At 34.7% G+C, this 23,229-nt stretch overlaps 1 protein-coding gene across 3 annotated transcripts in view; it reads left to right on the forward strand.

Moving 5' to 3' along the window:
* Positions 1–23,229, forward strand: part of Spock3 (SPARC (osteonectin), cwcv and kazal like domains proteoglycan 3) — a 442,261-nt gene that overhangs the window by 331,852 nt on the left and 87,180 nt on the right. For all 3 annotated transcript variants that reach the window (XM_008824947.3, XM_008824946.1, XM_008824949.1), the window contains one exon: positions 12,337–12,451. In XM_008824947.3, coding sequence (XP_008823169.1) covers positions 12,337–12,451 — 115 coding nt within the window. The remainder of the gene's footprint in view (positions 1–12,336; positions 12,452–23,229) is intronic.

Raw genomic sequence — 23,229 nt, forward strand, 5'->3', positions numbered from 1 at the left:
GTAAATTATTTTCCATTTTGATATAATATATAAAATTCAGTTATATGACATTTTATGTGAGGATATTAAATCTGCCAATAAATAAAAGAAATATTTAGCTTAAAACTGATCAGTAACAGTGTTTAAGTTGTAGCTTAGTGCAAAAGTCATGAAATTATAGTAGGAAGCACTAGCAATAGATGAAATAATTGGGGAATAATATTAGGTACTAAGTAAATTATTTTCCATTTTGATATAATATATAAAATTCAGTTATATGACATTTTATGTGAGGATATTAAATCTGCCAATAAATAAAAGAAATATTTAGCTTAAAACTGATCAGTAACAGTGTTTAAGTTGTAGCTTAGTGCAAAAGTCATGCAGTTAATCTAAGTGCCATACTCAGCAATAAAACTGGCAGTTAATTGTAGGATTGACACAGTCACCACGTGTAGATTTTACATGAACAATTTCCTTTGTAACACTGGTTATTTGTCACTTTGCCAAGAGAAAAGAATCATAAGAATTGCAGGCAATAGAATAGATTAGAAAGAATCACCTATATTCCAACTCATCAAAAATTTATATTATAGCTGGTGAACTAGGTTACCCAAAGTTAAATGTATCACAAGGCATGTTAACTTTGTTGGAAGATATTATTCTAGCTGATGTACTCAGAAAGTCCCTAGGTATCTCAGAATCAATACACTGACAGCTCCTTTGGAAAGACTCATTTCTTTTGTCAAAGACACATATCTCTTTCAAACAAAGAAAATATTAAAATGTCTAATGCATTTTAATCAATGTTCACTGACTAAATGGTTGATTTATACATTTCCTACAGGTCTCCAATTTCCCAGATTTGCCCACCTAACAAGATTCTATTAAACTACACAATCTATTTCAGAAGTCATTAGCTTTGTCTTTATTTTTCCATTTGATCTTTTTACTTGACATGAAAATTTTACCAACATGTGGCTGGTTAGATGTTTTCAAGACTGTATGCTTACTGCCACTTAACCTACAAAGAGTTATTTAGGACAATAATAACCAGTGTCTGTGCCTAGTGCATCAGTGCTGCTGACCTGAAGGCCTTCCAGAAGGTGTGTGGTATCACTCAGTCATTTATCATAAAATCAGGGACAATTCTGGTACCAATGTTTTTTATCTGATTGGATGTTAGAGGACGAATTTTCTGTAAAGTTCCCATATGTAAGGTCTGAAGTGTGTGGGATTTCAATGAACAACCAAGAGTACATCATTTTAGAAATATTTCCTCACTTATGGGCTACATGTTCTACTGGTAGAGTTTCAGAAACAAATGATGATCTTCTAGATCACCTCTGGAAAGTAATTACGCCATACTTTCCATAGCAAGGCAAATCACAGGCTGGTTTCCACTCAAGAAAGAGAGACCTAGTAGTGAGTATCAGGCCCTGTAGAGAAATCATCATTATAAATTGTGAGATGATGAGCGTGGAGCCTATAAATTATTAAGGAGCTACTGGTTATTATGGCAGCACATGTGTCCTTCCAAGTGGCTGTCATATTTTAGGGTTTACAATTCATTTACAACAATTGACACTGCTGATGCTTAGACTGACACCTTGTCAGACCACTTGTCTGAACTGTTCTGTTTCTCTAAGCAACAGAACAGTGGCATACAACCAGTGGACAAAATGACTCACAGTAGAGATCCCAACTTCTTTGTCATGTTAGGCAGATTGAGAAAGGTGGTGTCTGGGAAAGGTGGAGATTAAATGTGAGGCGCTTAAACACTCTGATAGAGAGAAATAAGGGCATTTTCCATATGAAGGAAAAATGCAGAGGAGATTTTGAAAAACAGAAAATCACTAACAACCCTTGTCCCTTCAGGTTTCTTTCAGAACCTCAGAACCTAAGGAACAACTGCCATTCTTCTTTGAACAAAACATTAGTTGGTCTCATTAGTAACAGTAACTGAAATTTCCCATTTCTTCCCTTCAAATAGTAAAAAAAAAATTAAAAAAAAATACTGGTTAATCAGGGTAATCATGGAAAGACAAGGGCATTTTACAAAGTGAGAACAAGTTGTGCCCACCTTTGGCCAGTATTGGCTACCATGGATTAGTAATTGCTGCTTAGTGTCACTGAGATGGAGAACTGAATTGATATCCTTGTGCTTGCAAAAGGGGAACGTTGCTATCTACTGTGTAACAGGCATACTAGCCTGCCACTGCTGTTAGGATGAAGTAATAAATAATCCTGAATGTGTAAAATCAGTATATAAAACCTACCTTTTCTACTAACTACCTAGGAACCAGCCCAGGGGGCGGGCTCCCTTTAGGGGCAATATTCAATTTCAAAATTGTTTTAGATAGTTGTGAACCATGTGGAGAGAACAGAGGTAAAATCAGAAGCATTCCTGATTATACTTTCAAAGAGAGCATCACAATATATAACAATATCATATTCTTGAATTTAGCATTGGAAGGCACATTATGTACCTTTCTTAGCATCCCACTATTGAGCAGATTGGAGTGTTAGAGGTGCAGTGTTGTTGAATCTCAAAAGTCTCTAAATTCCTACATGTCAGGTTAATCTCAAATAACACAATAATGAGAGCAAAGTCAGCTCTTAAACTAGAAACACAGCATTACCTGAAATCGATGTCAACAGATATGTTTAGCCCAGGTTTCATTAGACTTTTGGAGCCCAAGAAGGGAGTGGCTACAGAAAAGCTGGATATCTTCCAAACCAACCTGTTGGGTCATTTGATTTGAAAGGCTGAGTAGAATTTCCAAATTAGGAACATACTACCATGCTCTCTCCAGTACTCAAAGGTGAGAAGTATATTTTTTGGTGATGTCATTAGAGAGATAGCAGCTTTTCTCCAATTCCAGAGAGACTGAGCTTGTAGTAGGAGGTTTTACACAAGTCTACATTTTTTCAAGTTTATTGGCCTTTACTCAATCTAAAAGACCAAGGACATTGATGCTTAGACAGGGAAAATTGGTATCTCAGCTGAGAGCGGATTGGTACTTCCTCTACCTTTTTGTGCTACACAGGCTCTGCTTAATTTGGGGGACATCCTCTTACTTTTCTGAGTGCCATTTGCTTTGGTATATAGGGAACATTATATATTCTTACAATGTAAAAAGTTTTTTCCCTGAATAAAGTTTGTGGTGAGAGGGGCTGATGAATTGGCTCAGTGATTAAGAGCACTGGATGCTCTTACAGAGGACCCAGGTTTGACTTCCAGCACCCACATGGTGGTTAACAACTGTCTGTAACTCCATTTCCAGGGATCTGACGCCCTCTTCTGGCCTCCAGAGGAATTGCATGACATGGGTGCACTCATACATGCAGTCATAACATTTATACACATAACAAAAAATAATAAATAAAATGATTTAAATAAAAAAAGCTTGTGGTGTGAAAAAGAAAATATCCTGTAATAATCTGAATATTATTTTAGGGGGAATGTTCTATACAGAGAATGGTAATGTAATTGTCACTATAAAGACAAGGGTTAATAATGTGTTTGCTTCCATATTTAACTACCTGCTTGTGTTCTACAACTGTGATATTTCCTTGTCAACAATGTATTCCAAATGAATTAATGGATTGAAGGTTGAATGCAGATTTTGTTTCCTCCTCTGTCTTCACAGGAGAAATGCTAGAATTGAGATCAGAAGAATCACCAGGGGTGGTGTGAGCAATTCTTTTCATGAGGGTTCCTATGCAATTCATGATATTGGAAGTCTAGTTTACTCAAACAATATATTAATCCAAGAAAGATTAAAACAGAAAAGTGTTTTTTGTTTTCTGTTTTCTTCCCTGTTTTCCAATTTGTATGTTTGATTTGGATAAAATGTTATTGCTATGAGAAGGAAAGGATCATTGTTGTTTGTTTACTGTTGCTTACATTAATTAAATACTCAATCTCTGTGAGACTTATAAAATAGTGTTGGATTTAGTTCAGCCATATATCTGTGATCAGTTATCTAATTTCTCCAACTTGATTTGTGACATTTGTTTTAAACTACGCCTATCTGATTACAATGGTCACAGAATAATGAAGTGAGGCTCCTAGTGAGGCATTTCTTGAGAGTGATTTCCCGGTGAGAATAGGACACTGTCCACTGTGGATTTTGCTCTGTCAGTTGTTTTGTATGCTGTGGCTTCTCTGAATTATTAAAGCACTAGTATTTGGTAAAAATGTACCAATGTCTTAATTTAGTGTTTAGTAAAACACGCAAGTAATTTTTCTAGGGCAAAACATGAGCAGAATCATGAAAGTTTAGTTCATGTGTTCATTGTCTGTCAGTCAACTCAGTGCCTCATTGGGCTTTTCAGTCTTATGCATGTTAATATTAAGAGCTAAAAATTCCTTTATATTGTGGTAGCACTTAGTTGCCTGTGTGTTTTGAGGGCAGATGCACGCCTATGAACTGTAGATATGATTTGCATCTTTTCAATCTACCCAATAGATTCCCGAAAGCAGACCTTCAACTCTTGACAAACAATGTCTCCAGGTGACCTTAGTTAGGGAATACTTACAAAAATAAGGAACATTGGCCTAGAGTCATCTGCCATCTCCTTCGTGCCATTCTCATTTTGAAACAAATAATAATGATGTATTCTAGTTTCTTCACAGCCTGATGTGAGAGGTATTTTCTACATATTCAAGATCATTGCTATAAGCAGAACTGGACTTTTCACTTGTTTGATCTCATTATTAGGCTAATGAATTTAAGATCTATATCCATGACAAGTGTCAGAAGCATTTTGGGCCTTGAATTTTGCAATAAGTCATAACTTAAGTAGTATTTTTGTTCTTTTGGAGACAGGGTCTCCCTGTAGCCCCAGCTGTCTTGGAGCTCATTATGTAAACCAGGCTGGCCTTCAACTCACAGTGCTCCCTAGTGCTGGGATTAAAGGCATGTGCCACCACGCCCAGCGCTAACTTAAGCATTTTTTTTAATATAAGGGTTTATTATAATCAGGAATGCATCAATCATGTCTTTCTCTACATTATTTGCATTATTCCTAATTATGGGCTAATGAGCATGCTCTTTATTTGATATTTTGATTCACTTATACCTTGATAAATATTTCAGCTTTCTGAAAATTAAGTAAATTGGGCATTATTAATTAGAAATGCAGTTAGTGAATATAGTTAAATTTAGTTGAAAGAGACATTTTTAGTGTTCTTGAAGTTAACTGCCTCATGGAGAATACTTTTTTCCCCAAATCTTCCGGGGAAATCAATGCTAAGTAGTTCTTTGATTATATCAAGTTAAATCCATATGATTATGTACACAGAGGATATTTGCTGTATGTCTTGTACTTTTGCCAGAAGTGCATAGAGAAAAAGGCATTCAGGGGAATCATTCTAAGGAAGAAACAATTTCAATTATAAAGAAAGTTTCTTGCAAAAAATTATTTCATCCAACCATGTAAATTCTAAAGAGAATTTCTTAGTGGTAATTATGGCAAAGAATATTTGCTAATGGGTAAATTTATATCAAAGCTTAAGAGAAATCTTATAAATATGTTCTTATAAATTATTTTCCTAACAACATAAAAATCATCAATGTTCCAACATAAACTACAGAATTTGTACTTATAATAACTTTATTCATTGAATTTTCTGAAACTCCAATCCATGTATACAACGAATTCTGATAATTCTCATTCCCCATCCTCTTTTATTTCCTTCACACTCTTATCAAATTTACTTCTTCTTACAAGCTACTTTTCCAGATTTCTGTCTTTAGTTTTGTTTAGTGACTCACTAAGTTTAATCTTGGAAAGCTTCTCTCTGAGCATAGGCTTAATTTCATCCACTGGAGCCTGATTGTCTCACCAGTGGGTGCATAATTGGATACAATGACCCCACTTCTTAAAATCCATCAGTAGCAAGTAGTTCAGCATGGAGGTTGGAGACCCATGAGCACCTACTCCTTCTTTGCCTGACAGATGACAGCCCATTCTTGAACAGGCAGCCCTAGCTGCTATGAATTCATGATTGCAAGGGCTGTGTCTTAGCCAAATGTGGCATTTCACATTCTTTCTCCCTTTCTAACAATTATTTCACTCTTTCTAACCCTTCTTCTGTTATATTCCCTTAGCTGTAAAGGTGTATGAATAACAAATCATTTTTTACTATGTTGCTCATCCAAGTGTTGGACAGACTTTAATGTTCCTTATAAAACATGAATCTCTATTTCCTTATGTTCATTCACCAACCCTGACTAGAATCCAGTGGATGAACTTACGCTGAATACCATCTGGGTACTAATGCTTTACCAGAAAGGACTTAACATATATGACAGAATGCATGAAATTTTGTAAAGAGGGACTCTTCGGGGCACAGAGTCTAAATTTGTTTAAGATCTATTATATAAATTTCACAAAACCTCAACAAAATATTTTTAAAAAATCAGTGTCCGGTCTATAAAGAGGAGGGCAACACAGAGGAATCATTTCCTCCATGCTTCCAAGTGAAGCCAACTGTGGTCGAGCAGGACCTTTGATTTATCTTCACATATGTGGAACTGGTAAAAGAAAGGAGCCAGGGGCTCCACCCAAGCCCATGTGACCTCTGAGGAACAGATCCTTAAATGACCTGAAGAGCAAAAATAAATCGGTTTATCTGGACCAACTGTGTGACCTTAAACACCCAAAAGGAAATTATAACCAAAGATTAAAGGGGCCAATATAATTTCATAAGAGACCATATGTATGGCTAAAGGCTACATAGCAAGCAACAGTGCCAGACAGGTGATACCTCCTTCTGAGTTGTTGGCCAGGATGGCCAAAGGGACTCCCAGATATTAACCCAGCATAGAACTGGGAAATTGAACAGCAGACCCCAATCTTAACCAAAGGAATATTGACAACTGAATACCACTAGATGAGGAACAGCTGACCCTCCTATAACAAAGACCTCTAGATAGGCTGACTAGATTCACCAGAAGGACAAGTAGTGGGGAATGGCTGGGGGTGCTGGCATTATAGCAGACAGTAACAGGGATATCAGAGTATAAGGGCTCTAGTTGGGGGAGGAGGCTATGGGAGGGTGCTACATGGGAAGTGGGTCTATAAGAAAATATTCTTCAAAGCATAAAAAATTGCCTCTTAATAACTAGTAGATGTGAAAAACATTACCATTAAAATCTACCTGATGACTTTATATCCATGTTCAGATGCTAAGAAGCTCAGAAAGTAACCGACTGTGACTAGTAATGATCAGATATATAGAGATTAGAAATGCATAGGCATCTTAGTGTCAGTTGTATTAAAAATGAATTTTTCTTTGTGAAACTGTGCATTTTAATAATGAAGTGGAGATCTTTTTCAAAGTTTAAAACCTCATTTAATTTTATGTTTTATAGGGTTTATACAGAGTACAATATTGTCTAACTGTATTAAATCAACTATAAACAGCCGATTTTGAAAGAGAAGCATCTTAGCTCTGGAAATTATTATTGAATATGTCAATGATGTTGTAATGAAATTCCTCTTCTAATCATTTTTTTATGAAATAAATTATTTTAAAAAAAGTAATAATAATTAGTAGATGTGAAAAACATCACCATTGAAATCTATGTGATGACTCTATATCCATGCTTAGATGCCAAGGATTTCAGAAATTAACCAACTGTCACTAGTAATGATCAGATATATAGAGATTAGAAACGCATGTACAAACATCTTCATGTCAATTGCATTGAAAATGATTTTTTCTGTATGAAACTGTGTATGTTAATAATGAAATGGAGATCCTTTTTAAAGCTTAAAACCTCATTTAATTTTATGTCTTAAGGGTTTATACTGAGTGAAATATTGTATAACTGTAACAATTCAACTGTAAAGATAAAAATTTGCAGCCAATTTTGGAAAAAGATGCATCTTAGCTCAGAAAATTGTTATTGAATATGTTAATGATGTTGTAATGAAATGCTTCTTCTAAGTATGGGGTTATTAAATAAGTAATAAACTGAAAAAAATAAAAAATAAATCATTTATACATTGGGTAGATGACTCAGTTATTAAAATGTCTGCCCTGAGAGGAAAGGTTCTTAGTTTACTATCCGGAACTCAGATCAAAGTGCCAGGCAGTTTGATTCATGTAATATACCCACCCATAGGGAGATGAAGAGAGGTGAATCCTTGGAGCTTGATGGACCATCAGCCTAGCCAAATTGGTGAGCTCTAGACCAATGGGAGACCTTTTCTCAAAGGAGGTGGAAATAATTTCTGAGGGAAAGATCAGAGCTTTTCTTTGAGTCCCCACAAAGAGTTGCACATACATGTATGTGCACCTGCACACATGGACACACAAGGATACAAAGACATACACATGTAAACACACATATATACATCACACACAAAAATCAGTGTTAAAATTAGCTACATTAAAATAGAATTTGGTGTGAAATAAAACAATTTGAAGGGAGCAACAATTTATTGAAATGGTAAAATCCAATATTAATAATGATTTATAGATTTCTATTCATAAACCACTGAAAATTGATTTGGAACGTTTCTTAACTTAAATGAGCAGAAATTTCATATTACCAAGCCAAAGAATATGAAAATAATAAGTTTACAGAAGTTAGAGTAAAGGACATTAAACTTGAAGCCCCATGGTTTCATGTAACTAATTTAACTCTCATTAAAGAACTCAAAATTACTTAACTACTTATTTCTAATTTAGATGTTGAGCATTCTAATTACATTTAAAATTCTTTGTTATTTTACATGATGAAATTACTTTTTAGTTATTAAAACATAGTAATTTAGAACTTATATTTTGTAAGGAACCATTGTTTTATGGCTAACTTCAATAACTTTCACAGTTTTTAATTATTTGTTCCAGAGCTATTGATGATTTCAGTTTGTTCATTTTAGAGTTATTTAACTAGGAAACATGACTTGTAAATCTGTGAGAGATCTGATAAGTCACTCCGTGCATTCAAGGTTTCTTGATATCAGTTTAATTAAATTACCCTCTGGTACATTTGTCGATTGGAGACAGAAAGTCTACCCTATTTAATTTAAAAATAATTCCTCTGAGTAAATTATGGGTGTAGCCTCTGAAGAAATCATATTACATAAGAATTAGAAAGATCTATTTCTTTTTGAGTAGGAAGATAATCAGTACCTCTTAAAATATGCAGTTTAGAATATTTTTCAACATGTCAAATATTCAATTATAAAATATTTTCTTTAGAAGGAATCAAAGAAACACAGGCATAAGGTTCTACAAAGTATAAGACTCATTAAAATATTAAACTCGAACAAAAACAAAACTAAACTAAATTAAAATATAGATTCTCATTTGCCATAGTATTTTGTTTTATTTTAACTCTCATTAGATTCTTTTTTCATTTGTTAAGGGACCATGGCTCTACTACAAACTTGTTCAATAATTTTACAGTTTTTAAGTATTTGTTGCAGGGCTATTTATGATATCTGTTTGTTCATTTTAGAGCTACTTAATAAGGAAGCATGGCCATGTATATATTATATATATGCTTTTTTTAGCACCCAGTTATTCCCAAAACACTTCAGCTATAGCTGGGACCTCCTACCTACTTCCCTACTTCCATGATGGACTTCTGCTGGATTGTGCTTAAACTGGTCTTGTCAATGCTACCCATATTTCTCTGAGTTCATACGAATAACTGCTAAGCTGTCTGAAAAACTGTTTCCATGTGGTCATTTACCAACTCTGTCTCTGACAATCTATCTGCTCCCTCTTCTGCTGTGATCCCTGAGCTTTCAGAGGCAGAGGTTTGATATAGATATTCTTCTCAGTGATAAATACTTTGGAATCTTATTATTTGCACATTGGCCACTTGTGGATCTTGAATAAATCACTATCTGCTTCATGAGGACATTTCTCCACCAAGAGTTGAGAGAGACTTTCATCTATGGACATAACAATAGATCATTAGGAGTAAGTTTTTTTTTTTTTTTTCTGTGACTATTTAGCAGAATAACACTAGTAGGCTCTCCTAAATGGATAGTGACCTTTCTAGACCCCAGGTTCCTAAGCCTGATTTCAGTATCAAATATAATCTCCATCTTATGAAGCATATCTTAAATTCAATCAGAAAGTCATTGGTTACTACCTTAACATTCATACCACTATTGCACCAGTAAGCATATCTTGCTAGGCTGGTCACTGTAGCTTCCAGGATTGACAACTGAGAATGGTTGGTGACTACTTGTCTCTTCCAGTAACATTTACAGCATCTTATGGCACTCTGAAAGCTATTCAGTAGAGATGATGCTTTTAGGTCAGCACCAGCCATTTGGCTTCTGTTAATAATTCTGGGAAACTTGGATCATGATATTTCAAGATGTAAAATTCTGTACTGTAGGTATTATTATTTTAGTTATTTTATGTAAAATTTAAATAAAGACCTTTTGAGAAAATGTCTTATACACCATATTTAGAGCATGGTAATCATAGAAAATTTAATTGTTAAGTCTTTTCATATGTTTATTTTTCAATGACATGTATGATAGAATCTAATGTCTACTGCTGTTACTTTTGTAATAGTTTCTAAGTATACAACCAGCCTCTCCAAAGAAAACATTGAGAAAGGGATATAATACTCCATTTTTTTATTTTGGTCTTTTTGAGACAGTGTCTCTGTGTAGTCTCTGCTAGCCTGGCACTCACTATGTAGACTAGGCTGGCTATGACCTCACTGAAATCCGCAGAGGTTCACCTGTCTCTGCCTCCAGAATGTTGGGACTAAAGACATGTGCCACCATGCCCAGATTCCATTTTTTTTTCTAGTAACCTCTGTGTTTGTAGAAACAGTCATGCACTGTATCATGTTAAAACCTCAGTGTGTTCAAATCTGAGACATAGGGAAAGTCCATTCAAAACAATTTGCTTGTGAAGGGGAAGAAAGCATATATCTCTTTATGTATATATGTCTTTGTATTATATAAGAAATGTATTCACATACATATCATGTATAAATGTAGGATATATTATATTCACTTTATATATAAATATATTTATTTGGTCTGTGTATATGATTTAAACTGTTCCATTATCTTTTTGGGAAATCAAAAGCAACCACAGGGGGATGGAGAGATGTCTCAGCAGTTAAAAGCACTGACTGCCCTTGCAGAGGATCCAAGTTCAATTTCCAGTACCCACATGACAGCTATGAATCATCCTTACCTCCAGTCCCAGGGGAATCTGAAGCCCTCTTCTGACCTCCACGGCATTGCACGGCAGGGGTGCACTAACATACATGCAGGCAATACACTCATACACATAAAATAAAAATAATAAATAAAATATATAAAAGAGTAACAGCAGAATTATTTCATAAGTTTGTAAACTCACAAATACATATTTTTCAATCATTTTCCTAATGTTTTATGATACATCAGGAATGTGCAAGTCACTACATAAAGACTTTAGAGCATTGCTGCTCAAATTATCGAGTCTGGAAAGAGACATAAAACATACTTATTCAAATAATTAAAAAAATATTTATGTCTAATTAGGTAGCTATTGATTACCCCCAAGAAAAAAGTGCCATTACTGCCCCAATATAGTTTGCTGTGCCAATCACTGTTGCGTTCACTAGGCCTCAAAGCTCGGATTGGACCAACGTTTGGTGGAAATGGGCGGTAGGCCCCAATCTTAGCCTAAGAATTATTGGACAGTTGATTATTACTTGGTGAGGAAGAGCTGCTAGGGACTGACTCTAGATAGACTGACTGGATTCAAGTGGATGAATTTGTACTGAGGGATATCAGGGAACACTAACTTGACTTGATAGGCCTTAATATAAATGACAGAACACATGAAATCCATGGGGTATATGCGTGTCTATGGGAGGATCCAGTGAGGAAGGGAACAAAAAGATGTTTAAGTACTCCACTCATTTCCTAAACGTGATCTGACAGGTTCTGAGAAATTTTGGATTACTGCAATCCTCAACGGCTAGCACCCAGAAAACTGCACTACCTTCTCTTCTGTGGAGCAAAAAATGAAACACCCGTGCTCATATTTCACCTTAAAATTGGGCATATTAAGGAAAAAATATTTTAAATGCTTTTTTTATTTGATATGGCATAAACATTCATCAGATCCCCAAGAACTGGAGTTACATATGGTCGTTAGCTGCCATGTGAGTGCTGAGAGCTGAACCTGTATTCTCTGCAAGAGCAGTCACTGTTCTCATGTTCTGAGCCACATCTCCAGTCCCCAAAGAAAAAGTTTTGATATATGCATAACTGATATGGTTTAATCTTCTTTGACTTTCTATTGATATAACTAAATGTATATATATATATATATATTTTTTTTCCTTTTTTCTGCAGTGCAAACTAGAATATCAGGCATGTGTTTTAGGAAAACAGATCTCTGTCAAATGTGAAGGACGCTGTCCGTGTCACTCAGAGAAATCCACAAGTACAGGCAGAAATGTTAAGAGAGGTAAGTAGTGGAAACTTTTTTATAATTTATGTTCAATCACCTATATCAAAGTATTGGTCAATAAATATTATGTAATGAAGTATGCATGAAGTATACTTTAAACCTATAACTGTATATAAAGGTGATTTCAGTGAATGTAACTGCCCTTCAGCACCAATGTTTTTAGGGAAGATTTGCCATATCTTTTGTAGTTATCAAAATAAGTGGGAACCTATAGAATTGTTTCTTTTGTATTTGTGCACCAAATATAAAATCTCTACAGTAATTCTTTCTAAACTGTGCGATTTCAGTATCACATTTTTGATTCAGAAATTAGTCTGTGTGTATTTGATTAGCTATGAAATTTCCCAAGATACTGCTTTTAAAAATGATGTCTAATCTTTTATTTTTCTGAGGTATGATTTTATATATTAAAGAACAATATTATTAATTCTATATAAAATTACATAAAGGATACATAATTATCATATCATATTCTTTGACTTTTCTTGAGTTACTGATGCTTGCTTGGTGCAGTGTTTATATTTGATGGGGCCATTATGCTTTTGAAAAGATCTAAGGGGCACCATATTCAACATTTGTCATTAACTTCATAACTGTCCGGCTTTTGTAATTTGAGAAATACCATGGGGTGACCTATCGTAGAGAAGTGATTTTTTTTTTCTTATCTTTTCCTGAAACAGGAATACTGAATGAAAAAAGACAGGGAAATATGGTGTTAACGGCAAATTTCCTGGTTATAAACCACACTTTTTTGAATACTGTGTGTTAGATTATTATACTGTGACTAAGTGCCAAGATCATTTCATTTATAGAGAGAAAAGGTACATTTGGGATCATGGCTTCATTTGTTTCAGTCCATGACCTGTGGTCATTTGTCAACATTGTACATTATCATGAGTAAATGAAAGGTCTTCAAATCATAGTATCTAGGAAAGAAAGAGAGACAGGAAGACAGACCCCCAAATCGCCAGTGCCATAGCCTATCTTCCTTCTGCTAGATTTCAAACTCCTAAAGTTTCCACCACCTCCTAGTAGTGTAGTTGACTTAAAAGACAGGGAATTCAGTCCATGACCCTTAAAGGGACATTCTCCAAACTAATGAAGTCACACTTCAGATAAGTATTTTTAAATAAAATAGTCTGAAAATGTGTCGCTTTGCAAAACATCTGATTCTCTTTATTTTTTCCCAAAGTAAATTAATGTATTTTAAATACATTAATTTAATGTATTTAATGGCTACTGAGTGTCCAGTCATGTATACATTGATGTCCATTGCGGGAATGGGTTGTGTTGCCTTCTAGAAATCCTGTACTTTAGCCTCATCTTCAATATCTTGCACTAGAATAGGTTAGGTTCAGAGCTTGAACCCTTCTATATCTTCCTTCCCCACATTCAAATCCATTCTCTTCAACACAATATAAATAAGAGCTTTCAGCACATTGAATATATCAGCTATTCCCCAAATCATTTTGAGCTAATTGTAATTTTCTTTCAACTGAGGCTCTTTCATATCTGGGCCTTCCTCACTGTTCTCCCTTGTGAATACATTTTCACAATTGAATATATGATGCAGTACAATCTACTCTAATAATCGCTTAAGGCATGAAGTAAACCCTGCCATATTAAATGTCCATGCCTTTTCATTTTTTTAGGAAGGTCATTAAGAACTTTTAAATACTCATGATAAGTGTATACCTGTAGAATGTCATAGCCCTTCAACAACATTTCTAACAGTGTTTCAGAGTAACTTCTGAACAAGAAAGTGTGTTTTATATGATGTCATGTTATCACAGTCTCTCACAAGCTGTGGGAGAATTGCCAATGCACATTAAATATGGACAGTGACATATCAATGAAGAAAGCCAATTGTGAATAAACAATAATTGTTTTATGTTACTTAAAATTTCTGTCCGGTATTTATATTAATATGTCAGGAAGAAATCATTTCTTATAGTGAAAACCATCAGGGAATAAAGATAATTTGTGTTCAATTGTGTGGAGAGAGAGAGAAAGGCAGGAAGAATTTAAACTAATCCTGCTCTGACAGATTGTCAGGGCAAAGTAAGTACAGATTTTTCCAGCAACTGTGGAAAAGCAGTAACAGAATATTTTGAATGTCATTTCTTCACAGTGCCAAAGGCCAGGAGACATGGGAAATGTAAAACTGAGTTCAGTATCATTCCTAATCTTCCAACTGTCATTTATTGTAGAAGCATGTCTTAGGTAGGCTGTGCAGTGCAGGGAATTCTATTTAATGTCATCTCTGTTATAGAAGTGAGGAAGAAACTACTTTCAATGAAATAGTTCTTAAATCTTTCTGATCCTCCCTTTGAGGTCAAATTGCTATCATGCTAGGCTTTCTGTTGAATAATTGCAGATGGAACATTTTAAATTTGCATGAATGACATCAAAACTAATAACCAATTTTTTTCTAAACTAGAAAAAACATAATTCTCTGAATGTATTCCCTAAGGGATATACATAAGTTGGTCCAAATATTTATATTCAAAACATTCTAAATAATGAATAAAATTTTGGATTTCTAAATTCTGAGTTTAAATTAAACAGACTGTTCTTCAATCTGTAACTTCTACATCTTTCCATGTATTCTCTGTCATCTTTCTCTTCATTAAAAAATAATCCCAGTACCACCTAAAAGAACTACTGTTCACTCACAGAAAGCTGTGAGACTTGAAAGATGTAGTGACATTATCCCAGGAATACTGACATTACTGCTGATCTTAGAAGATGACATTTTCACATAGCTAGGAAAATATGAGATTTATTTCTGTATAGTTCTGAACATGAACCTTAAATAAACAACAGGAAACAACTGTTTGTATATGCAGATAAAATGCAACTGCAAATCTTCCAAGTCTTAGAGAATCAAAGACCAAGAACATGGCAAAGGACCTTAGGAAGCTATTGTATTATGTGCTTGGTACCTATGAACTGAAGGTGTTACCCCAGACGTGTGTGCTGGAGAGTTTTGGTTATGAACTCCTCGGTTGAGAGAGTCTCAAATGGGGAATTTCCTCCATTTGACTGGCCATGTCTATGAGGCATTCTACTATGGGCAGTGCCACTCCTGACAGGTTGCCCTATATTGTATAAGAAAGAAGACTGAGCACTGTTCAGGAGACCATGACAGAAAGGAGAATTCTGCACTTCCGCTTCTACCTAAAGGTTCCTGCACTGAGTGCCTACCTTGGGCTCCCTCAGTGATGAACTGTGACCCCAGAGATGTAAGCCAAATAAACCCTTTCCTCCAAAAGTCGGTATTTGACCAAAGTGTTTTGTCAAAGCAATCAAAAGCAAAAGAGAAGAGAAATTGATACCCAAGAGTAGGGTATTGCTATGATAGATCTGACATAGTTGTTTTGAGAAGGATTGTGGAAGCATTTAGAACTTCGGGCTGGAAAAGGCATTGAGTCTTTAAAACTTAAGGAGCTTTTCTGTAGAATTTAAAACAGTTCTGCTGAAAGAGGTACAGATGATGAAGGCCTGGCTTGTGAAACACCAAAGGGAAGTAAATATTTTCAAGGCTGTTTGTGTGATACTTTGAATTGAGAATCTCTGGTTTCTGGTCAGCTGAGACCGGAGAAGGGGGTGTGGTTAAAACGAGACCAGAACCAATGAACTGAAACCTTTGCTTTACTGGGAGAATTGATGCTGGTTAGCTGGAGCTGAAAAATCAGCTGTGAGTAACAGGAGACCAGCATCATTGTGGCAAAGTCTTATGGGAAGTATTTTCTCAGGGTCAGCACACACAATCTGTGGTCCAGAGGGTGCATAAGCCTCCATCTCAAGCTGAAAGCAGGACACGGTAATGTATGAGTTTCCTGCATGGTTCTGGTGTTAAAAGCATGAAGGGGTCACAGAAAGCAGTTGAGGTGTGGCACCCTGAGAGGCCAGGAAAGGCAATTGGTGAAAGTGCAGCCTCATTTGCAGTGAAGACTCATAGGATTGAAGGGGTCATAGAGAGATTACGAGGCTTTGCATTCTGAGAGGTCAGAAGAGCCTATGGGTGAAGGTGCAGACTCAGTTTCAGTGGAGACCTCAGCTTTTTTGAGATGCCAGGACCATGGGACGACCACCAAGGGCAGTAGAAGGTGTGGAATAGAGCAGGCCTGGGCCTGTGAGAGGGGCTGTGTGTGTTGTGGACAGCAGAGTTAGAGAAGCGGAGCTGCTGAAACCCTTTGGAGCCCAGAAGAGTTTGAGTGAATTCCAGATGTCCACCCTTGGGTTACATTGCTGAACTTTGGTTTAGCTTAAATATGTGCAATTCTTCCCTTTTGAAACAAAACAGTACTTGTTTATTTATTTTTCAGGAGCTCACAGTTGATAGACTTTTTAAAAAATATATTATTTATTATTTTTATTTTATGTGTATGAGTGTATTGCCTACATGTATGTGAGTGCACCCATGTCGTACAATGCCATGGAGGTCAGAAGAGGGCTTCGGGTTCCCCTGGAACCGGAATTAAAAAGACTTTGATGTTTTAAAATGTTTGGATTTTTAAGCACTGTAGGACTTTTAAAGTTATATTATGTTGTAATATTAATGTTAACATTGTACCTTGGGGGTAAGAAATTGAAAGCTTGTGGTTTTATAGTGATATGTTAGTGTGTCAAGTTGACAAGGGGTAAGTTGTGCTGGACAGTTTAGTTGTCAACTTGACATGCCTGAGTTAAGGGAGCTTCAGTTAGGGAATTTACTCCATGGCACTTAACTGTTGTCATGTCCATGAGGCATTTTCTTAATTTCTGAGAGATGTGGGAGGGCTCAGCCTTCTGTGGGCAGTGCCAACCCTGGTCAGGTTGCCCTGCATTGTATAAGAAATCAGACTGAGCATGGGTCAGGGCACAAGTCTGGAAGCCGCTTCCTCCATGGCTTCTGCTTCAGCACCTGCTAAGTTTCTGCCCTGAATTCTTACCTTATGCCTCTTCAATAATTAACTGTGATCAGTGAGATGATCACAGTTAATAAATACTTTCCTTCCAAAGTTGGAATTGGTCAAGAGTGCTTTGTTCAGCAATTGAAGACAAACTAGAATATGATAAATCATAGGCACCAGTCATTCATTGGCAAGATAAACATTAGATCTCTACATATCAAAATGCCTCCTTTTGGATATTCATTTGATTGTTTAGGTTAAGGGGATTATTTTCATTGACCTTTTCTTGTTTCAAAATTCAATTATTCCAGGTATAAAATATTCTTCTTAAAATTTAAAAGTATGTGTTTTATACATCACTGTGGTTTCATATACTTCTCAGATCAGAAATTTATGAATTTAATTAATATATTGTATTTTTAGAATACTCAACATGCATCTAGTCACACAATCACACTGATCAGAATGTGTTAAGTTTGACTAAAGGTATCCATGCAATAGATGATAAGGGAGAAAACATTCAACAGATAAATTTAGAGGAGATGTGTTTTATACATCACTGTGGTTTCATATACTTCTCATATCAGAAATTTATGAATTTAATTAATATATTGTATTTTTAGAATACTCAACATGCATCTAGTCACACAATCACACTGATCAGAATGTGTTAAGTTTGACTAAAGGTATCCATGCAATAGATGATAAGGGAGAAAACATTCAACAGATAAATTTAGAGGAGAAAGGACAACATATAAATAGAATATGGAACAGAAAATGTATAGGGCACTTGTGAGGAGGGCACGTACTGACCTCTGCTGCAATCCAGAATAATTTTTAGGAAGATGCATTAAAACCTGGTCTCTGCTAGAGATGAAAATCCTGAACATAATTCACTGGACCCATAACCACGAAGTTCCTAATTTCTTAAACAGAAACTATTTCCCTAACTGTGCTCTGAAGTCCTCCTTGGTTGACTGTGCTACAGAGGTAATTATTTGTTTGCTTATCAGAGCAAGGAGACGTACATATTTAGAAGACTTTCAGAATTTCATAAAGAAGGTAATCAAGTTTCATCAAAGATAATCAGTATATGGAAACAAGTTGAATTTGAGTTGCTGAAAAGAAATTCATAGTGCTTAAAATCTATTGGGATGAGTTGCAAAAGGAAAGACATAGATTAAAGACATTCCTTGAGTTTAATAAGCTAGGCAATTTGTGAATGATAAGACAGACGAGTTTCTTTTTTTGAGCTTGTGATGATAATTTCACTTTAACTCTATCTGCAATATTTTTCTAGTATTCCACTCACAATTTAGCAAGAGTTGAGGATCTGTAATTTATATTATTTCTCTTTTTTCTCTTCTCTGAGAGTCAGAATTAAATTTATATTTAATCATGTAAATCTATAAACCTCAGTGCTAGTCTCAGTTTTTCTGACTTTTGACAGTATCTGCAAGTTTTAAGATTGTGCAGAATTAATTTGTGTGCAGTGTGTTATTGTCACACAGGGCCACATTTTATATTGGTTAAGAGCATACATTTTAGGATCTCAGTTTTCCATTATTTTCTGTGGTCACTGAAAATATACTTGAGTTTTATGAATACTATTCTTTCTATCTATCTTTCTATCTATCATCTATCTATCTATCATCTATCTATCTATCTATCTATCTATCTATCTATCATCTATCTTGGTGTATGCATATATATGCAAATAGTACATAGATGTATTTTTGTCTAATTAAACTGTCCTTTCATTTCTATTGTAATTAATTAACTAGACCAGTGAAATGATGCTGAATTATAAAAAATTACAAAATATTTTTACATTATAGTTCATAATTTTATTAAGATTTTTGAAATATTTATTTACAAAACTGTTGACATTTTCTACATTTAATTGTATTTTTATAGTTTGGGGATTATATGTATATTTTGTTTGAAATACCTCATTAGTAAAAGTTTGTGGTCAAAAATTGTATATCTTCTTCACATTATTAGGTAACATTAGGAGCACAATTTTTTTTAAAAAGATGTTAATGGAACTAAACCAAAAGTAGTACTAAATAGTAGTAAGACAAAAGAGGATGAATGCACACACACACACACACACACACACACACACATACATTTGTAAAGTATTCAATTACCTTTCAATACACTAAACTAGAAAGTCAATAGTTCTTATCAAAAAAAAAAAAAAAAAAAACGGGGATATGTGGTTTTGTGAAGGGACAAAAATATTAATATTACAAATGTTCTTGTTGCTGTTGTTATTTCTAATCATTCTCTTGTTCTTCACTTACTTAATCATTAAGTGGTGGCCATAAAAACCATTTACTTACAAGCTTTGAGTAAGATTTTATATATGCCTTTTTCCAAGTGACATAAGTTCTTGACTATTGAATTTTGATCCTCAAGTTTTTTTTTATAAACTATTTCCAATATAACGAAATAAATTTTCAAATAGAAACTGTAAAATAGCACTATTCTATTTGGGTTCACTTGCAACATACATACTTCTCCATAAGACTGTATTTTTATGCCACTGTATGAGCTTATGGAAAAATAAACAAAATTATTTTGAAGTGCCACGTGAGGGGTTAATATAAAATTATATTTAAGTTTACAGAATATTATTATTAGATTAAAATTAATATGATTAACATGTATTCAAAGCAGAACATGAATTGGAAAAGGACCACTTTAAATTTGAGGATTGTTATAGATATTTTCCAAGCAACTGGTTTTTAGTTTGCTGCTTAAGAAATTAATTGATAATTTGAAAAAAAATTTAATTTGGACATAAAAATAGGTTTGGAAATTGAATATCTCCTATTCAGTCCAGTTAGGAATTTAAAGTTTGGGTCTTATTCAATTTTCTCTTGTCAGAGATAGAAAAGAGTATAACCTCCAACATGACATTTGACATATTTTTAAAGATTTTTTTTTTTCAAAACTCAGTAGAGAAAGCCTTTTGATGGCAACTACTATAGTCACAGCATTTGCTAACATGTACGTCCCAAGTCATCAGAACTGGGGCTGGAGAGATGGCTCAGTGGTTAAGAGCACTGGCTGCTCTTGCAGCGGACCAGAGTTTGATTCCCAGCACTCACATGGAGGCTATGAACCGTCCTTAACTCCAGTTCCAGGGGAATCCTAAGCCCTCTTCTGACTTCCATGGCATTGCATGACACAGGTGTGCTCACATACATGCAGCCAATACACTCATACACACAAAATAAAAATAAATAATATAAATTTGACACAAGCCCAGTCACAGGGAAGTCAAAGCATGATGTGACCCCATGATTACTGATTAAAGTCAGGCTTAAAATAGCTGAAAAAGTTTAAGTCAGAAGCTTAAATTTTCTGGGTATAAATTTATACATTTAAATGTGTTAAGGTTTTACTCTTCAACAACTGCCTTCCTGAGTATTATGTGGTAAGATGTACATTTCTTGAAAGGAGACATGCAAATACAATGGATGGGATAATGAGGTTTTCAAAGCATTTCTTTGTTCTAACATTTATCCTGGTCATTTCCCTCATATGTACTAACAGACTTTATCTTAACCTGGAGCCCCAACTTCTTTCATTCCATTCCATTGAAGAAATCCAGTAAATCATTATGCCCTCCCCAATAAAGGTACAAAATCATATTATTTTCATGAATATACATTACCACTATCCCCATTCCATAATACTAACATAAAATGAATAATAAACTCCATACAAGAGATTATATACAGCATTCAATATGAAATATAATGTAAGATATTAAGGAAATGTTTGCTATCCTTTTTCTATTATAAAATGGATTCAGTTTCCATGTTAAGTGGGTTCCATTGGATGGTATTTAGAAAGTCTAACATTATTTTTTTTAAAAAAACAAACATTGAAACATATTTGAATTGCAGCACCATATATTCTGAAATATCATAGTGTAATAGTGAGCTTGATTCTTCAATACAAATGAAATTTTCAGTAATATGAGTCCCAGGAAATGATCGCAGGCAGTAGCCATTACAATGGTGATTGTGCCTTAGAAGTAGAGGATTCAAGCCGGGTGTGGTGGCACATGTCTTTAATCCCAGCATTTGGGAGGCAGAGGCAGGTGGATCTCTGTGAGTTCAAGGCCAGCCTGGCCCACATTGTGAGTTCCAGGACAGCTGGGGCTATATTGAGATCCTATCTCAAAAAGACCAAGAAAAAAAAAGATTCAAACTAAATAAAAAAAAATCAACAAATTACTTGTCATTTGTAATGGTTGGTCAGCTGACATTTATTCTTTCTACTGCTTCGGTCTCAAAATCTAGTTCAATTCATCTGATATGGTAGGGTTGAAAGGATACAATACAAATATAAACTATTAGAAATCAGTAACTTAAGTGTTGCCATGCTGCTTGGATACATGAGGAAATGGGAATTCTAATAATGAAGACACTTTTGTAAACTTTGGTCAAATCTAAATTGAGTAGATGTAAACTTTACAATTTTAAATTGAAAGGATCAGATTTATACCAGTTTTGCCTCATTTCTGTATGGTCCACAATCCTCTAAGTAATTTTATCTCCTTGTTTGCAATGTATTTCCTAACTCAGAGAAGGTTTAAATGATCAGTTCAATGTCACACAGCTAAAAAGTATCAGAGAATCAGAAACTGTGCTTGACATAAACTACATTATCAAAGTAGCCTTTAGAGTCTTCTGTTATATTTCTTATGTTTTGTCAATAACAATATCTCATTTTGAGGGCTGGAGAGATGACTCAACAGTTAAGCACACAGGCTATACTAGGAGGCATCTGGATTTGAATGCCAGCACCCACATGGCAGCCAAAACAGTTCCAGGGGATCTGACACCCTCTTCTGTCTTCCATGGGCACTGCGTGACATGGGTACACTTACATACATGCAGGCAATACACCCATAAAACAAAAATAAATAAATAAATAAAATATATTACCTGGTGATGTGTGTGAAAAAGCTTAGTCATTACATTAGTCAACATATAGTATATAAAGAATTATAGATTATAGAAACATATTAGCTGCCAGGAAATAATTTTGTTTTCTTTTGAAAGAAGCAAAGTTAATCATAATGAATTCTTGTTTGAAAGTCTACAATTCATAGGCTTGTGTCAACCATAATCTTGGCCAACTTCTGAGAGTGTATATTTTCTGGATCCAAATATTCATAAAATATTGCATAATAAACATTCCGAGGTGCCAACAAGGATCCATGCATCATTTAGTTTTTTCTCCTTTGAAGTGTTAATTATACCCTCCCTGGTAGTGATTTTTTCATGTTTCTAGGGTGATACAGGAAGATAGTTGGAAGCCTTAGACAACATGCTTAATGTATTGATAATTAATCTCCTATGCACATTTTTTTGTAAAGTACATTCTTACAAACTGTCTACTTTTTGGAAAAATGAATAATAATTCTATTATTTTTGCACAATTACTAACAGCTGATGAAAATAAAATCACATGAGATGGATATTACTGGGAACACAAATCTGTTCAACAATTTTCTTATACTGTGATTTCCACGTTTTGTCTAATAGAGTATGATTTATCTGTAAATGTCAATTACTGGATGATGATAATTTTTACATCATAATGCACTCTGAAAAGTACCATGGAACAAATTTATCTTCTTTTGAATGGCTTTTCATTTTTTAGTTTGGCTTTTCTTCTTCTTCTCCAGCAAAGATATGGCATTTGATAGCACTTTTTTTTTTTTATCTGAGATGATAAGATACCTTGTTAAGAATCATGACCCCAGCCTGTATAACAGAAATAGTTCAATTCCAAAAACAGAATTCACTCAAATAAAAGATTAAAGAATATTTAATATTGAAAAACATA

Source organism: Nannospalax galili, unplaced genomic scaffold (genome assembly GCF_000622305.1).
Source record: "Nannospalax galili isolate Female #2095 unplaced genomic scaffold, S.galili_v1.0 scaffold109, whole genome shotgun sequence".
NCBI classification, from domain to species: Eukaryota; Metazoa; Chordata; class Mammalia; order Rodentia; family Spalacidae; genus Nannospalax; species Nannospalax galili.